Source organism: Equus przewalskii, chromosome 5, assembly GCF_037783145.1.
Source record: "Equus przewalskii isolate Varuska chromosome 5, EquPr2, whole genome shotgun sequence".
Taxonomy (NCBI): Eukaryota; Metazoa; Chordata; class Mammalia; order Perissodactyla; family Equidae; genus Equus; species Equus przewalskii.
The window spans coordinates 26,356,089-26,373,708 of record NC_091835.1 but is presented as its reverse complement, the minus strand read 5'-3'; the positions used below and the strand labels follow the sequence as shown (position 1 = coordinate 26,373,708).

The window sequence follows — 17,620 nt, the reverse complement described above, 5'->3', positions numbered from 1 at the left end:
CTCCAGGTTGGGCCTTACACCTGTTTTAATGGCATCCTAGTTTCTGCCTGGCTGGACTAGGGGCCCCATGGGCATCATAGGCCCATTCTTGCCTCGCCTCCACTTGACAATTCCTTGTCTGGGGATAGGGGGTCTGTTCAGCAGTGGAAAGCTCCCCTCAGCACACACACACACACACACACACATGGGAGCAGCCCCTGGACCTGCCTGATGCTGTGCTGTCCACACTCCTCCCTCTCTGGTCCATGCACCAGTTCACAAGGGCCCTGACTGTCCCACTACTCCCATGAGACCTTGGAGAGAAGACCAGGACAGGCCCACGGAGCCCCAGGTTCTGGTTCCAGCTCTGCTTGGAATCTGAGTTGTGACCTTGGTGGACCCCACTGTCGTCTGGGGCTGCATCTCCACATCTGTCCTGTGTAGCAGTGGTCCAGCTTGCCCTTCCTGTCCATGTGTGCACATCTGTGTGTGTGTGTGTGCATGTGACAGAGCACACTGGCCCACCCTTCTGGGACCCTCACCCACTTGGACACCCCCTGACCCTGGGCCTAACCCCAAGGCTGGGGCCCATGGAGCTCCTCCAGCCCAGCTGAGCTGCAGCTGCAGGTTCTGCCTCAGGGCCCCATCCACTTCCTGGCACAGGCTGCTCGAGGCAGGCCCAGCTGCTCCTTCCCGGCCTCTGCCCTCGCTGTGTGCCCTTCCCTCCTCAGCGTCTCCCGCTTGCTCTGCAAGGGTGGAACTCTCAGTGGGCTCCTAAGGGTGCAGTGTCAGGCCAGCCTTCCTCTGGGGAGCACACAAGTGCCTCTGGGAAGGGCTCTGGATCCCCTGAGAGCAGGCTGGGTCAGGGGAGGCCAGGACATCCTGTCTTACCCAGGGCTACATGACATCTGCTGCCAGATGGGGAGGAGCACAGGGCCAAGTCGCCATCCTGCTTTGGGCCAGCAGAAGCCCTGTTGCTGTCCTCAGTGGGGGAATAGCTACATCTCTGAGTGTGGCATCCCAGGCCCTCCCCGCTGGGTGCCCCTCCCTGCATCCCTCCAGGCCTATGAAGCCTTGAGCCCCTGCACCTGGTGCCCCTGCACCCAGCATCCCCGGCACCCCTGGCCAGCCTGCAGGACTCCCTGACCTAGTTCCAACAGGCCTGTGGAGTCTGTCACTGTCCCCACCACCTGTGCTCCTTGGAATTGCAAGTTGCCTGACCAGAGTCCCCTTTTTGGTCACCCACTCCCACAATGCTGGGCATAAACATCAGGTGACCAAGGAAACATTTTCAGTGGGAAGTCTCCTTTTGTCCCCTGTGGATGACCCCTTTGGAGGAAGGAAGTGACACTGGGGGCGTGCCTCTGGGGTGCTCTCTGTGGACAGTCTCTTCCCCTGGGGCCCGGGTGGGCACTGGGCCTGTCAGCAGCTGGGGCAGGATCAGAGCCTGGGCCCTGCTCTCCAAACCAGGCCCTTCCACCACCTGGGCTGTGCCCGGCCCTGCGGGTCCTCCCTGCCGGGCCATGTCCAACCTGCCAGGTAGGAGGGGGGCAGTGGTCTCCAAGGGCCAGCCCAGGCCCTGCCCGAGTCCCAGGTCAGTCCTCCCTCGGGGCCCTTTGGCCCTGCCTTTCGCCCTTGAGGCAGGCCTGGTCTTTCAGGGGCCCTGAGATGCGGTGGATCAGTCTTGAGGGTAAAGTTATGGGGTCAGCGGTGGGAGCATTACAAAAATAAGGATTCCTTTCTTTAGGACTGAGGAAAACAAAGAGCCCCTCTCTCCTGGAAAAGGAAGTCCTGTGTCTTTAAAAATCCAGTTGCACTCCTGGAAGTGAATGTTAAAAAGAGAAGAGGAGAGTGAAATCCAGAATAAATACACGGCCACATCCGGGTTTCCCCTCCTGAGACCCCATAAAGGGTTTACGGGTTTGCGGCCCCACAGTGGACCTCCTGGAGCTCATTACTGCTCCTCCCCACCCCCACCCGGCTCCAGGGACCCACAGTGGGCTCTGCTGACCTGGGCAGTGCCATCACGCTGGCAAATGCTCCCTGCCATCCCCCACCCCCAAGGGACCATGGAGGCCTCGGCTCCCCCAGCTTCAGGAGAAGCGGCAGGACCCTGTGACTGTGTCCTGCTGGCCGGCCCTCCCTCCTGGGAGGGCAGGTGGCCCTGAGAAGACAGCGGGCCAGTGGCTTTCAGTGATTGTCCTGATTTGCTGGCCTCTGTGCCTCTATCCTGACCCCACTCCTGTCCCCAGGGTCCCTGCCCCCAACTGCCAACCCACTGACCCGACCACTCCTCTCTGGAAAGCCCTCCTGTCCTCAAGTCCACCTCAGCTGGACAGTATGCACCTGGTGGCCAGGGCCTGCCCCGAGACAGATGTTCATGCGTGCCTGGGGACAGATGACCAGTGCAGATGCCCTCCTCGAGGCTCCAGGCCCAGCAGTCCCTTGCCCAAGGGCCTCACTGCTTTCCTTCAGGGTGCATTGGTCAGTCTATTCCAGAGCCAGCACTCCTTGTCAGAGAGGAGCTGGAGGCTGGGTGGGCGTGAGGAGACCACCACACATAGCCACCACCCCTGGGTACCTGGCCTTCCTAGTCTGAATCTTGTTCCTGACACAATAAACACCCTCTTTCCTGCCCCAACTGTGATCGGCGGTCTGTTCTTTTTCTCCGGCCCTGAGCTGAACTTTTCACCTCTTGTTGCTGTCCACATGTCCTGCTGACATCTTTGTCCTTCACAATCTGAGACCCCTGGACACTGTCATCTTGTCACTCATTCCACCAGCCACGACTCGGGGTTGTTGAGGCTGAGCCTAGCCTCCATGGTGCCCTTGGGCCACACTCAGTCCCCTGCCCCAGTGCAAAGCCAGTCTCTGCAGGTCTCAGAGAGCAGGGGACGATCCATTGGACCTGAGGCGGTCCCTGCAGTCCGTGGGGCTGTGTCATCTAACACAGGCGCTTCCTCTCCCTCTGAGAGGCCTTGGCTGGACACTGCTGCCTGGGACAGCCACGAGTGACCAATGCCTGGTTCCCTTTGAGCCCAGGTCGGCATACCCCTCCCACACCTCCGCCCAGGGCCAGTGCTGCAGGGGGCAGGGCGGCAGCAGCTTTATCCTGATGACTGTGTCGGGCTGGCAGGTCTGTGTCCCTGTGCCCCTCCTCTGTCTGTGCCCGAGCACCGCTCCAGATCCCTTCACGAGGGACAGGCAGCGAGACCCTCTGTCCAGACGCCGCCCAGGTGTGCTCATAAACGCCCTCGGCCATGGCCTGCCAGGCCGCCAGGATAGCAGGACACACCCATATCTCCGCCCCAGTGAGGCCTTGGGAAGGCCACCCTGCTCTGGGGTCCACGCCTGAGGCCCTCAGGACCCCCGATGCCAGGACTCCTGCCTTCCCCACTCTGTAGGTGGGGACACTGAGCCCGAAGTATCAAGTGCCTTGGATGCCAGATCACCAGCCCAGCAAAGCCTGTCCCCACCCTCCCCTACTGCCTGATTTGTCCATCTTCCCTCCTCTAGAGCCCCCATCCTGCCCACCCTTCAGGGGGCTGTGAGGGCGTCAGAACCCCAGGGCCCATAGCCTGGTGGGCCCACTCCGCTGGGGTCAGCTGGGTGGACTGTGCCTCGCAGCCCTGCCCTGTCCCTGCGGGGCTGAGGCAGCACATTCAGCACCCAGGAGCTGCCTCTCAGGAGGGGTGGGCGGGGCTCCTGTACACAGCAGACACCTGCAGGGGGGCCTGCAGAGCCGTAACTGGGGTTGGGGCCCGCCCGACGTTCTGCCTATTCCAGGAATGCTGTTTCCTTTCTCTTGGCCTGTTTCCCCAATCAGTCCACTTGGGCCCCAGGAAGATGCTCTGGGGACCCTCATCGCCAGTTTGAACCCAAATAGCTCCCCTGACCTATTTCAGACATGGAGACCAAGTCACTCCCGCCTGAGGACAGTTCGCTGTCCAAATCACCGGCCAGCGGGCTCTGGCCCTCAGCCTCCCTGGCTTTCTCGTTCTTTCTGCCCTCCTCTGGCCCGAAGCGCAGTCCCGGCCCTGGTGTAATTGTCCGCCTTTGTCTGAACTCTTTGGTTAGGACCCTGTCTTGCACCCCTCCGGGGTTGGTCTGCTGAGGTGACAAGACTGGACTTCACCCCTCGACCACATGCTCTTTTCCTGCCCTCCTGTTGTATGCCCTCCGTGGATAGGGGAATGTGGGGCTCCAGAGGTAGGCCATGTGCCAAGGCCACACCGCTCCCGCAGGACTGTGCTCCAACACTGGGGACAAAGCCGAGGGATTTGCCAAAACCCATGGCCCCTCCCCAAGGACAGTAAAGGTAGAGGGCGGGGCAACACCACCCCAGGTGTGGAGGTCCACAGGTGACCTGCCAGGGCCACACTGCGCCTGAGTTTGGAGCCGGGTGGTGCAGAGCAGGCGCTCTCTCCATTAGCAGGTGCGGACAGAAGCCCACCTAACCAGCACCTCCCCCAGCCAGCCTATGTCTGGAGCCCCACAGGGTACTCCCCTTTTCCCCACCCCCCAGCTCTCAAGAGACCACCCTCTCCCCTCCCCCGCCCCCTCCAGGGACCAGAGACCACCCACTGGAGCCACAGGGCCGGGCCAGAGCCGGTACCTGTGCCCAACACGTGCGGCGCTGCGAGCACCCCCTGCAGGCGGGCCCTCTGGGTGCGCAGCGCGGCTCCCGCCTGAGGCTGCGCCCCGGGATCAGCCGCTTTTTTTCCCCTGAGCTGTGCCCAACAGTTGACCCTCTGTCCTAGGGGTGCTTACTGCGGGGCAGGAAATCGGGGAGAGCCCTGGGGCTCCTCCTGCCTCAGTTTCCCTTCTATCAGCGAGGATTGGATGGTGTCTGTGTTGCCCCAGGTCTGCACACCTGCCTCCAGTGTCTCCCCGGACCTCCCTTCATGCCAAGGGACTGACTCTGTGGAGGGAACACAGGGCCCTGCCCTCTGGGGGCCCCTCACCTGCTGCAGGGGCTCCTGCACGCCCTCGGCCTCCTGGCACCTTTGCTCCAGGCCAGCGGCCTGCTCCTTCAGCAGCCTCCCTCTCTGGGCCAGGCCCTGGCTGTGCCTCCTGCTCTCATCCAGGGCGTGGTGCAGCTCGTCCAGCCGCTCCTGGGGGAAGGAGACACAGGCCCTCCTGGAAACACGGGTTGGGAGTGTGCTCCAGGGAAGGGAGTGGCACAGGGCGTCTGCCTAGACCACGCTGCAGGGAGCTGGGGTGCAAAGAAGCAGGAACAGGTCAAGTATCACCCCACTGATTGGGCAGTAAGTGATGTAACCACTGGGGCGGGGGTGGGGCGGGGACAGTTCTGGAAAGCAGGCCTTGCTGGCCCAGCATGGGCAAGGCCTCCTCTTGGAGGGTCTCTGCTGTGGCCAGAGTGGCCTCAGAAGACACATCTGGCGTCCCTCCCCTGCTTCCAGCCCTTGGAATGAAAACCACGGTAGTCCTCCCAAGCACATGGAGCCTGTTGGGCCCAGCCCTTGTGCCCCCCACCCGCCAGCCTTGGCGTCTGCATTCCACCGCGTGCCTCTGACGCTGCTGTGGGCCCTGCTGCACCCGTCCCCGGGGCACTCCTCTTCCTGCCCCACAGGCACCTGGCCACACCGACCCCAAAATGACCCTGGGAACCTTGGAGCCCAGGCATCTGGGATGGCCTATGGCCCCTTCCCCCCCCCCGACTCCCCCTCACATGCTGTCTTCTCAGCCCCTCTGCCTTCAGCCTACAAACGTCCTCATTCGCTTGGGCACCTCCGTCTGTTCCAGGCACGCTCCGCACAAGGTGGCCTAACTGTATGTTGAGTCCCGCCATTTCCACTGCCCCCAGGAATGAAAACTAAGCAGGTGACTTGGCCTCCTCTTCAAACCTACCTGCCGTGCTCACTCTCCAACAAAGGCCACGTGCTCTCCCGTCCCAGGGCCTCCACCCTTGCTGCCCGCCGTCCTCAGCCTCGCAGCCTGGCTCGCTGTCTGTCGGCCTCCTTCCCCTGCTGCGCCGCAGCCCCACTCCTGTCACCCCTCTGGGTCCTCACAAGGAGGATGCCTGCTGTATCCCCTGGCCCCAGAGCCAGCACACAGTGGAGAACTCTCATGAGCGCACAAACGAGCCACACAACTTGCAGTTCCGCCTACAATGCAACGCGGCTTCCTAAGGCTGGGCGAGCCTGCAGCTTTCGAGTCTTCCCAAGTGTGTGGTGGGAGAAATGCCCAGTGCCTTCAGATATGGTGGGCTCTGAACTGTCAGGAGCCGCACGCACTTGCGCTGTGGACGGCTGAGTGGGAGGGGAGGGCAGGGGCCGAGGGGAGACGAGCTGGGGGCCCCAGCCATTGTCCACACTCGTGCCTGTGGTGGCTTGGACTCAAGGGGGCAAGAAGTGGAAGAACGGGACGTGGGATTTAGAGACAGCCTGGGGGGGCCGAGTGGGGTGAGGAGCAGGTGGTGTCCTAGGGACCCCCCAGGCTTGGACGGCTGGATGGTCCCAGCCCCACTTACTAAGATGAGAAGGTGGGCACACGTTTAAGGGTGAAGGTTCAGAGTTCAGTCTTGAGGGGCCACCCAGGAGTCAGTGGATGCGGGGACAGTGTCACAGAACCAGGTGACTCTGGAGGCCCAAGGCAGTGAGGGCCAGGGGAGGGGAGGGCTGCCCTGGTGAAAAGCGGCCAGAAGGGGCCCTGGGCCAGGAGGATGTTAGAGCCATAAGAATCGGAGACCCAGCCCAGGGAGGACCAGAGGGCTGGGAGAAATCGGGAGGGAGAGAGAGGACAGTTTCCTGTGTGGGATGCCCCAAGGGATCAGGTAGACACAGACCCAAAAAGGACCCTTTAGATGGGACCAAACGTTGCCGGTGACCTTTGCGCCGAGTGCACCCATGTGTATGTGTGTGTGTTTGGGGGTGGGTGAGTGGGTGTGTGTGTGTGTGTGTAGGGGTCTGAGAGCCAGGGGAAGAGAGAGGAGGGGCAGCCCTTCCAGAAGCCTGGCTGGGGGAGGGGAGACAGGGCCAGGAAGAGGGAGGGAGAGGGAGAGTGGGCACAGAGCCAGGGAGGGAGCACCGAAGGTGTCGTGGCCCCTGAAGACCCACGCAGGGTCCAGCCCTCAAGCCCTCAAGCGCCCCCATCTCAGCTGGCAAACGTGTCATTCACAATGACCAGAGCAGCCGTGTCCCGGGTGTCGTGCCTGGGGTCCTTCACATCCGTCCTCTCACCCAGTTTTCACCAAAGCTGAGCAGATTTTGCTCTGCTCGCACAGGAGGACTGACTCAGAGTGGGGGAGTGGCCGGGCGTCCACCGTCCGAGGCTGCTCAGGGGGAGACGGGCAGGGTGACCCTGTACAGAGTTCTTTTGCCTGACACTTCAGTGCTTTAAAAAAGGAAAGGGAGGAAGGCGATGCTTCAGATGGTATCGAAAACTGTGACGTTTCACCCTTTCTTGCAACTTTGAGAATTACCATTTTCAGTTTGTAACACATTTTCTAGTAGAAAAGCAGAGAAAAGCATACTTGTTTCCTTCAAATATGGCTTAAACATTTCATGGTATTTTAAAGAGGCCCCAGACCACTTATGTGAAGCGTTACGCTCCTCTCGTAATGACTCACATTTTATGGAATTCAAATTAATGGTAATAATTGGATGGTGCGCCCTTATTGAGTATTGCCTTGTGCCCTGCTGAGTTATGTCACTTCTTGTGTCGCTTTGGTTCTAAGCCCCGATGCTGTAGGAGATGTGGGATGGCTGAGCAAGCATCACAAACCCAGGCTCGGTTTGAGGGTTCACGTAGCTGCAGGAAGTGCGAACCCCAGCCCTTCTGACCCAGCTGGAGCGTTAGCTCCTGCTGTTCCACGGTGCGAGGCGGAACAGGGAAGAGCCTGGCTTGGGGCAAGGATGCAGGGCTCAGCGTGTGCCCTTGGACCAGGCCCCTGGCCTCAGTTTCCCTATCTGTGACATAGGTGTGATGCAATCTCACAGGGTTCTTGTTGGGACCAAGAGAAGGTTGGGAGGACAGCTGTGAGGACGCCCCACCCGTATGGGGGCTGCTGTAAAACGAAGGTCTTGCGAATGGAGGGTGGAAAATATCTCAAGCACTAACACCCCGCCTGTTGCTCCGTCAAGAGCAGAGCATGCCACAACCTCCCCCACCCCCAAACCCATCCTCTGGGCCCCTGGAGTTCACATCCTCAGCCTGATGCCTTTTATCCACTAGGTCACAATGGATCGATTCACTCGTCCACTGGCAAGCATCCCCTGGGCCCCCCGTGTGGGCGAGGCCTGGGGCAGCAGTTCCGGGCCCACTGGTCCTGCTCTCTGGGAGCCTCCGGCCAGTCCGAGGACAACTAGACTGGGAAGGCTGAGGCCCTCACTTTACACGGTGGGACTCACGGGCCCACACACGAGGCCGGAGTCTGGTGCCAGTTAGTGGCGGCCGGACACCTCTGGACTCAGCCCTGTCCTGCTTGCCTGTTTGTCTGCCCTTAGGCCAACCCCTCCTGCTTTGACCATTCTAGCGTTATAATCCGTTTTACCATTCTTTCTCAAAATTTCCTTGGAAAATCTCAAACCCCTACTCTTCCCTGTAAACTTTGCAATCAGTGTGTTCAGTTTCCCTCCAAACACACCACAAACAAATAGACAAAACCAAACCAAGACAGAAACAACAGACAACCAGCAAGCGGCGGACAGACTAGCAACATAAACACGGATCCATCCAGAAGCTGATCAAAAGCTCGTAACTGCCCCAGAGCCCCACCCTCTCGCCTAGGACTAGCGGTAGTGAGAATAAGAAGGAAAAATGTGTAATTATTCTTTTAAATGACCCTTGAATTAAAGAAAAAACAAAAACTGAAACTCCTAGAAAATTGATAAAAAGGAAAATAATTCATATCAAAAACCCATGGGACAGTGCGACACTATTCGCCCAACTGAGAAAATGTGATAATATCGAATGCTCTTACCGTTGAAAGAGAAGCCCAGACAGAAATACATGATTTGTTCAATTTAAGAAATCAGAAAACTTACAACAAAAAAAGAGGCTATATTAATAGAGACAAAAGGCGAAATGCAGAAACTAGACAAAAATGAGAGAAGAGAGAAACGTTGATTCTTTGAAAAGACCAATAAAACAGATGTATTTTTGGCAAGTTAGATAAAGAGAATCAAATAAAAATCTCCAACATCAAGGACAGAAACAGATACAGCTACATTTATAAATAAGATACAGCTACAGGTATAACTCCACGTGTAAATAAAATGTTGAACAAATACATGCCCATCCCCAGCAATGCGTTTAAAAATATAAGGCAATGACTTCCAAATGACGAAACGGACCCACGAAGAGATGGAAACTAGAACAGACCAGCTACAGAAAGACAGTGGGGAGGAAATTAAAACGTCTTATTTAAGAGGACAGGAGGCACAGCATGTGTGCGGGCAAGTAACTTTTCCAGAAAGCTTTAACTCTTGGGCTATTTAGATTATTCCAGGTGATAGGAAAGGATGGAAAGCTCACCAGTTCATTTTACGAAGATAAAATAATCTTAACACACAAAAAAATCTGATAAATATGGCACCCTAAAAGAATACAGATGTGGCCATTCTTGACAAAACATTAGGAATCGACTCCAACCACAGCGTGGGCCCTGACGACCCGGGCGCAGCTGGAGCTGCCCTGCTCCGCCAGCCCAGGAGGCCGAATGGCTCCCTGACGTTGCTTCTAGAACCTGGACTGAAGCTCAGTTTGGGCCCTGGCGGAGAGTTCTCAGGAAAAGAGGGGAGGGCGTGCGACAGGGCTGGCCCTGGGGGACGCGAGGAGCTGGTGGGGTTGGATGTGGCAAGTTTGGGTGCTAGGAGGAGGCTGAGAGCCCCTCTGAGCCATGCAAGCTGTGACCTGGCTCTGATCCGAGGACGATGTGGGGCAGCCTCTCCCAGTGGGCATGTGTGGGTGATGCTGGGCGGGTGCCAGGCCCTCCGCCCGCGCCTCCCGCTGGCTCTGAGGCCCCCCGGGTGCTGCGCTCCGCGCGTGTCCTAACACCATGGGCTCGGTTCTGCATCGTTGACCTACTGAATCCCCAGGGTAGCCCTGGAAACGGGGAGGGATTTGCTCTCAAACAAGAATCTTACTGTTTGCATAGCACAGCCTACCATTTAATTAGAAAAATATGTTTTTAATTAACTTTCTCTTGACAAACACATTGGCTTATGTGAAACGGGGGAAAAAAACCAGTCCGTGAGTGAAAGACGTTGTGTAAAATGCAGCCCTTGCTCTAGCCAACGCGGGCGGCCTGGCAGCCCGACCTGGACACGGTGAGGGCAGCGGGCAGTGTGGCCACATGTCCTGAGCACCCTGGCCATCTGGAAACTTCTGCCTGGCTTTGCTGTTAGTCAAAAGTGCCTGTGACCTCCGGAGATTTAGGCGTGTCTGAATCCTCCTCCCAGGCACTCACCGAAATGGCCAACAGGTTACAAAAATAGGGAAAACTTTCCTCAGAGACCAGGACTTTGAGGGTTCCTGCAAGATGGGGGGCAGACGGAACCACTTGCCCCCAAATAGGAGAAATGGTAATTGCCAGAATTCCTAGAAAGATCTGAGATAACACTGATAGATTTTAGCACATGCACTTCACTGAAAAATGGAGTAAATTCTGATCAAGCGAAAAAATTAACACATGTAGAGAAGATCTGAACAACGTCCAGAAAAGCCTGTGGCACCCACATGTGGAGACCCCAAGTGGAAACCTCCCAGTGCCCCAGGGACCCTGTTCCGAAGGCCAGGGCTGGAGGGGGCTCAGGGATGTGGACAGGAAGGAGGGTCATGGCGGGTGGGGGATAGGAAGGCCCCCAATCTCTTGGTAGGCAATGCCAGGGAGGCAGAGGCGGGGGACTCCACCTCAGCTGTGCCCCTGAGAACAGGGCCCTCATCCTCCCCATTCCTGGAACAGAAAACTTCTGGGGAGGGCTCAGTACTGGCTCCGATGCCAGCTTCCCCACGGCTTCCCACGGCACCCCCTTGGCTCCCTCATCGGTCCCCACGGCTCCCCACGGCTCCCCCTTGGAACCTTTCTCTCTGCCTTTCATTTGGGTGCGAAACATCTAAACAGGGACCATGAAGTCCCCAATGGGCTCCCCTCTACTCCCAACTTTGAACAAGACCAGATCCCCTCCTTCAAGACGTGCAGAGGCAAAACTCACGACCTAAGTAGCAATCAACTGTGGTTTGAGAGACAAAGGCAATCCAAAGAGTCAGATCTCAGGGTCTCAAACTAAAAAGGGAATAGAGGTATTACAAGAAATGGGACTGTGTGTCAGAAAACGTTACCTCATATCCTCAAGAAGGTGAGGCCAGGGCAGGAGCCCGAGAGCAAACCATTGAGATAGAAATATCAGCACCTGCACAGCCGGCTGGCATGGAGGCAGGGAGCGGACTAGACACAGCAGACGGGCAGATCACCACGCAGGGTGAAGACCCGAAATTCTCCCAGGACTATGGGGGAGCTGGTGATGAGCAGGTGAAATTCAACATCAGCCAGGATGGGGCTGGAGAGCAGCCGGGGTGTGTGCATTTCAGGACAAAAGAATGGGGAAGAGGTGGGAGGGGAAGAGGTGTTCTTTAAGTGCAAAGAACTTGTATAAACTGCAGATAGATTTGATTCTGCACACGGAGAGGGCTCACATTTTGCACGGGCAAAAACAACAGAGGGAACAACTCAAATCAATGTTTCGGCAACATTTTGAATTTCACAGATAAATGGGCCTTCTGGCTTCCACTCTGGAAGAAGCAATTCAAATAACCTACAATCTCCCCATGTTTCTTGCAGGCATCTGAGACAGAGGTCCGAAATCTCCTGAAATTGCAGGTCCCTCCCAGAGAGATGGGATGTGAGCCTGACACACTCGCGTCATCTGCGTGCATGGAGAATTCTGCTGACACGTTCAACAAACTGCTGAGACCACGTGTGGCAGGCAGAGTGCTGAGACGGCCCGTGACCTCTGGCCCCTGATGTTAGCCTGTGCTTATGTTAGACTCTGTGGCAGAGGGATTTGCAGATATAATTAAGCCTCCTAAGCAGTTGGCTCCGAGTTAACCCGAGAGGAGGTTATGCCGTGGGTCTGATTGAATCCCAGGAGCCCCACAGGCTGGTGGCAGAGGAGCAGCCGTGAGGTCTGAGCGTCCCCAGTACTCGCATGAGAGTCCTGCTGCTGCTGCAGTGTTATGAGAGCCTATGAAGAGGCCCAAGCCAGGATCTGGGAGGTGACTCTAGAAGCCACTCTGTCCTCAGCCAACAGGCAGGAAACGGGACCTGGGTCCCACAACTGCAGAGAACTGAGTCCTGACAATGCCCTGAATGAGGCTGCAAGGGGATGCTTCCCAGGTCTTTGGGTGAGGATGTGGCCCAGCCCACCTGAGAATGTGAGACTCTGCGGAGTGAACCCACCCAGGCTGCATGGGACTCCTGGGAGCTCGTCAGTCTCTGGTAATTTGCTGTGTAGTGACTGAAAACTAATACACCAAGTGGGGGCTGCTGCTGTGAGTGTAAAGCCCTTGGGATCTGCAGCCTCCTCACGGAGGAAGATGGGGGCGGGCAGGTCTGGAGGACGCCGAGATCCTAGAGCAGAGCTCTCTAGAGTCCCCAGGGCACAGGGGCAGAAGCCCTGCAGCTGGGGTAAGGGGGGGACAAGGGATGCAAGAAGGGGGCCTGTCCCAGGCATCAGAGGTCCCTGAGCACAGCCTGATGTGACACATTTGACTTCCCACTTAACATCGAAAATCAGAAGGAAACGCTCCAAGCCTGTCATAACACTTCCGCTATGTCTAAGAGGTCACCAGGATGGGGGAAAAGGGATGGCGCCAGGATGCAGACACCACAGGGCAGGGGGGAGCGAGGAACCCCACAAGGAAGGACAGCACGGAAGTCATGAGGAAGCAGGAAAAGCAGCCAGAATCCTATCAGTGACCAAAGAAAAACAGCACATAAATGATCACAAAACTGCTAAGTGGGATAAATTCCCCTGGAAAAGGTAAAGACTCTACGGTGGGATGGAGACCAAAGCCAAGCTGATGAAACCATGGCTGAAAACATGAGAAGCAAAAGTGCAGAGGCCAAGGCCAGGGGAGGTGGGGGTGGTGGAGGATTCAAGACAACAGCCTTTAACAGGGCCCAAGGCCCCAGACCAGGACAAGCTGGACAGAGCGGCTGAGACACTTCCAATTCTGAAGAGCATGTCATAGAAAGCCAGAAACTAAAGCCCCTCAGAAATAAAAGCAGGCATTGCCAAAAAATTTGTAGTGGGGAAATTCCACACATCACTCTTAGTTTTGACAAATTCAGGAGGTAGGGCTGGCGTGCGATATTGAATGACGTATTCATAAGGGCGGACTTAATAGGTGTTTTTTAAAACGTGTACCCTGTAAACAGAAAACGTTATTTCCAAACGCACATAGAACACACACGTGTGAACATACATGTGACATGGGATGCAGCCCCACCCACCTCCCCTGGTTTCTCAGAGCCCCAGATCCCCTGGCATCTTGTGAGTGCCACCACCATCCCCAGCCAGGCACCTGGGCCTGCGACTGACCCGTCCAGTCTCTCCCCACACCAGCTTTGAAACAGAAATGCCCTCTTGGCTCACACACCTTTTCCAGGCTGAGCACTTCGGCTCTTTCTCTGCAGCCCCGCCTCCGCTCTCGGCCCCCTCCTCTGCAGAAGGCCCCTCCTCAGAGGCTCAGGGTCTGCTGGAGACCCGGCAACACTGCTGCCTGGCCTCTGAGGGCCACCAGGCTCCAGGCCGAGCTTGCATGGGGCAAGCGCAGCCCAGGCTTGGCGTCCACACTGCCCTGAGGTCAGGCCTGCCTGGCCGGCTGCTCTTGGGGTCCTGTGGGCCTTTCCCAGCCCTCTGCTCCCATGGGCCTGCAAGGCCATCCCTTCCGGTCGCTCATCTGGGCTTTCCTCCTCACAAGGCACCTGGAGAGGGGTGACCTGCAGCTCGTGGCACTTGTGGAACTGAGAGCCCCCACCTTCCCCTGTGTCCTGTTCAGTCCCTGCTCTGCTGTCTCCATCAGCCTCATCTTTCCAGCAGGGGACCCAGGCCCCTGATTCCCCGACACCTGGGGTGGCCTCCTGGGGGGGCCAGTGTTCCTCCTGCCGGGCACACTGCTCCCCAAGCCTCCCAGGTCCTCAAGGAGCTTCAGCTTTGGCCTCTGGGCCTGGGGGTGGGGCACAGGGCTCCCTGTGAGCCGACCCCTGTCCATCCAGGCCTGGCCCCTACCCCTGGGCCCAGATTTCTTACCTGAAAACTGTGGCCCCCAAGGTCACCTTCACGACACAAAGTCCACGCTTGGGGACAGTTACCCAAGTTCATACTGTGCAACCTCCTTCCAAGTCCGGGCGACACAGAATAAAGAATGGCCCTGCGGCAGCATAAATGTGACCCCACAGAGAGCTCCAAGGTGAGGCCAGTGTCACCCTATGCCTGCCAGTGTGGCCACAGAAAGAAGGACAGACGGGAGGCCAGAGGTTGGCCCCAGCTCTGCGCCTCGCAGGCTCTGCCACCCAGGCCGAGTTGCTCCCTGTCCAGGACTCGGTTTCCCCAACCTGTAAGATAAGGGCTAGGACCACTTCAGAGACAGTTCTGTGAGGGACGGCCCTGATGAGCTCTGTGGGACCCAATGTCCCTCGAGGCTGCCTGTTCCAGAGGTACCTGAAGCCTAGCCTGGCCCCAAAGCCCTCTCGGCCTCCTCCCTCCCGCCTCCCTGCCCTGGGATGTGGGGGGGCCGTGTCCCGCTCCCCCCAAACACCCCCCCCCCCCCGTGCCCACCTGGAGCCGCCGCCGCTCCCAGCCAGCTGCCCGCTTGCTCGCCAGGTGCTCTGTCTGCAGCCTCTGGAGCGCCTCCTCCTGCAGGGCCTGCGCGGCCCGGGCGCGGCTCGTCTCGCCCTCCGCCTGGCGCCAGCCTGCGGGGCACGTGGGGCAGCTCACTGGCTCCCAAGCTCTGCGCCCCCTCCCATTTCACGGACCGGGAAACTGAGGCTCGGTGAGTTTAAGTGACCGGCACCCACTCTGACAATCCCCTGCTCCTCCCTCCTCGAAGCTCCAGGTCCCTGGGGCGAGTCTGGGGTCCCAGCTCCCTCTGCCTGGACTCCAGACCCCTGCCTCTGCCCATCCTTCTCTCCCACCTCCTTTCCTTCCACAGACATTCCTCCCTGGAACTCTGCGACAGGCCCTGTACTTGCCTCCTGGGCTGACCCGCTAATGGGGGAAGGGGACAGAAATGAGATGCGGATGACCAGCAGGGCAAGGAGCTTCTCTGAGGAAGTGACATGAGGCTTAGCCCTGACGGGGGGGAAGGGCTTCGGGACTGTCTGAGGAAGAGGGGTCCAGGCAGTGGGCACAGCCAGTGCAAAGGCCCTGGGGTGGGAACAGCAGGAGGCCCTAGTGGCAGGAGGGGCTGCGGGCTGGATCAGGTGGGGCCTTGTGAGGTCTCTGGCCTTTATTTCTTATGATGGGGAGGCCACTGCTGAGACCACCCACTGGCCACCAAGTGCAGGATGTGCCTCGGGGAGGGAGCTGTTTGGTGTTGTCCCTGTGGCCCTGGCCTGAGCACCTCCCAGGACTGAGCCCTCATGGTGGCCAGGAGTGGGGCGATCTGGGGGACCCCGTCACAGCCAGTCCCCAGGGCAGGGTGGGGAAGGGCGGTCACCTTCCTCCGCTTCAGCCAGCGCCTTCTGCAGCTGCCGCATGCGGCTCTGGGCTCGGGCGCGCTCGCTCTCCGCCTCACTCAGCCGGCTGCTCAGGCTGGCCACCTGGAGGCGCCAGTTGTCCTGGGCGGAGGGGCCAAGCTCAGAGGGCAGCCCGGGGGTGAGCAGAGGGCCGAGGAGTTAGGGGGTGGAGGGGCAGCTTGTGGATACGCAGGACAGGGCAGTGGGGCGGGTGGGCTGTGGGCTGCAGGGAAGGCCGGGCCATGTGGGGCAGCTGAGTTGACCGACAAGCGCTGGGAAGGGCACGGAGGGGCTGTGGTGTGGGCTGGGCCCGAGTGGGCAGGTTTGGGGTATGCACATAGGGTGGGGAGCAGGGCATGTGGTGGCCCAAAGCCTGTGGGATCAGGGTGACCTGCAGGGACTGCCCCCTGGCCAGGACCGGGGCTGAGTGACTGTCCGTCTGTCTCTCCCCGCAGCCCCTCCCACCTGGCCAGTGGGGCAGGGGCAGCCCACAGGCAGCCTGGGGTGCCCTGGGGTGGCAGGATGGGGGGCACTCATGAGCAGCTGTGGGGAGCTCGGTCCCCTGTAGGAGGGGTCAGTGGGGACAACGAGTGACCTGGCCAGCCCCTGGGATGGTTCTTCAGGGGATGCGTGTGGGGATGGAACGCCCTGACCTGCACCCCGTGGGCCTGGCTCCAGGGGCTCTGCTGCCCTGTCTAAGGAGGGGAGGTGGCCCCCAGACATTTGGGGTAACTGGGTTTTGACTGATGGTGGTATTTACTGCTATTTCTCACACCAAACCAAGGACAGTCTGGACACTGAGGTACCCAGGGACCCATAGGGCTCTGCCAGGGTCTCAGGAGACGTGGGATGGATGGACAGAGGGACAGCAGACTGAGGGAGGGGCGTCTCCCTGTCTCCTGGAGCCCCCAGGGCGTGTCCTCCCAGCCCCCTTACCCGCTCCCGCTGGGCGTCCCGCAGCTTCTGCACAAAGTCTCTCAGCGTGTCCCGCACAGAGGCCACGTCCACCTCTGGGCCGTGGTCTCTGGGTGCAGGCGAGGGCCATGGGAGGGGCGAGCGGGACCTGGTGGGGGAGCTGGCACTGTGCCGCCCAGAGTGACCCTCAGAGCCATCTGAGCCTGCGGGACAGTGACAGCCGAGGGGACATGGTGGGGACTTGGCGACAGACATGCAGGTGCCCTCTCTCCCTTTCTCTCTGCTGTCCCCACCCACAGGGAGCTTATGGGGAGCACAGGGTCCAAGCCCTTCACTATGAGGCCCAGGGACCGATGGGAGGGCCCCAGGAGGGTGGCAGAACTGGGATAGGAGCCCACCGGATGCTGAGGACACTGACCTTTGGTGGGGGAGCCAGGCCGCTCAGGGGAGGTGGAGGGGCTCCGTGCCCCCAACCCCAGGCCGCGGCGGAGCGTGGACCACAGCCGGCCCAGCTGGCTCTCTGCATCCTGCCTGGCGCCCTCGGTGTGGGCCAGCTGCTGCTCCAGGCTGTGGACCCGGCGGCAGGCTTCATCCAGGCGAGTCCGGAGGCTGTCAGCCACACCACCGGCCTGCTGCAGCTGCCCGGTGACGCCGCGGAGCTCAGCCCGCAGGCTCTGCTCGGTGCCCCGGCTCTCGTGGAGGCGCTCCTCCAGCTGCCTCTCCCGGGCCTCCCCTCCTGCCTCTACCTCCGCCAGCTTTCGCTGCAGCCTCAGGACCTGTAGGAGGGACCTGAGGGGCTCAGACAGGCCTCGTCCCAGGCCTGTCCGCCTCTGAAGACCCCGCCCCTGCCTTTCAGCCTCACCCCGTCCTCGGCATATCACAGCTGGGGGGACCTTGGACCTTCCTCCCAGTTCAGGTTTGGCAGTGGGGACACCTGTGCTCAGCGGGGGAAGGACACTCCAGGATCATGGGGCACATCCTGGCAGGCAGCAGAGAGCCCCACTGGCAGCCACATGAAGACCC

General features: G+C 59.3%; 2 protein-coding genes across 2 annotated transcripts in view; one reads left to right on the top strand and one right to left on the bottom strand.

Moving 5' to 3' along the window:
- The window catches only part of MTERF4 (mitochondrial transcription termination factor 4), a 108,624-nt gene extending 95,379 nt beyond the window's left edge, over nucleotides 1–13,245 (top strand). The window contains exon 4 of the mRNA XM_070620290.1: nucleotides 11,783–13,245. Within this exon, the coding sequence (XP_070476391.1) occupies nucleotides 11,783–11,965 (183 nt within the window). The 3' untranslated portion in view covers nucleotides 11,966–13,245. The remainder of the gene's footprint in view (nucleotides 1–11,782) is intronic.
- CROCC2 (ciliary rootlet coiled-coil, rootletin family member 2) overlaps nucleotides 1–17,620 on the bottom strand; it is a 75,985-nt gene that overhangs the window by 3,536 nt on the left and 54,829 nt on the right. The window contains exons 25-29 of the mRNA XM_070620240.1: nucleotides 17,016–17,373; nucleotides 16,619–16,800; nucleotides 15,664–15,784; nucleotides 14,784–14,917; nucleotides 4,944–5,093 (exon numbers count right to left, since the gene is read on the bottom strand). Coding sequence (XP_070476341.1) covers nucleotides 4,944–5,093; nucleotides 14,784–14,917; nucleotides 15,664–15,784; nucleotides 16,619–16,800; nucleotides 17,016–17,373 — 945 coding nt within the window. The remainder of the gene's footprint in view (nucleotides 1–4,943; nucleotides 5,094–14,783; nucleotides 14,918–15,663; nucleotides 15,785–16,618; nucleotides 16,801–17,015; nucleotides 17,374–17,620) is intronic.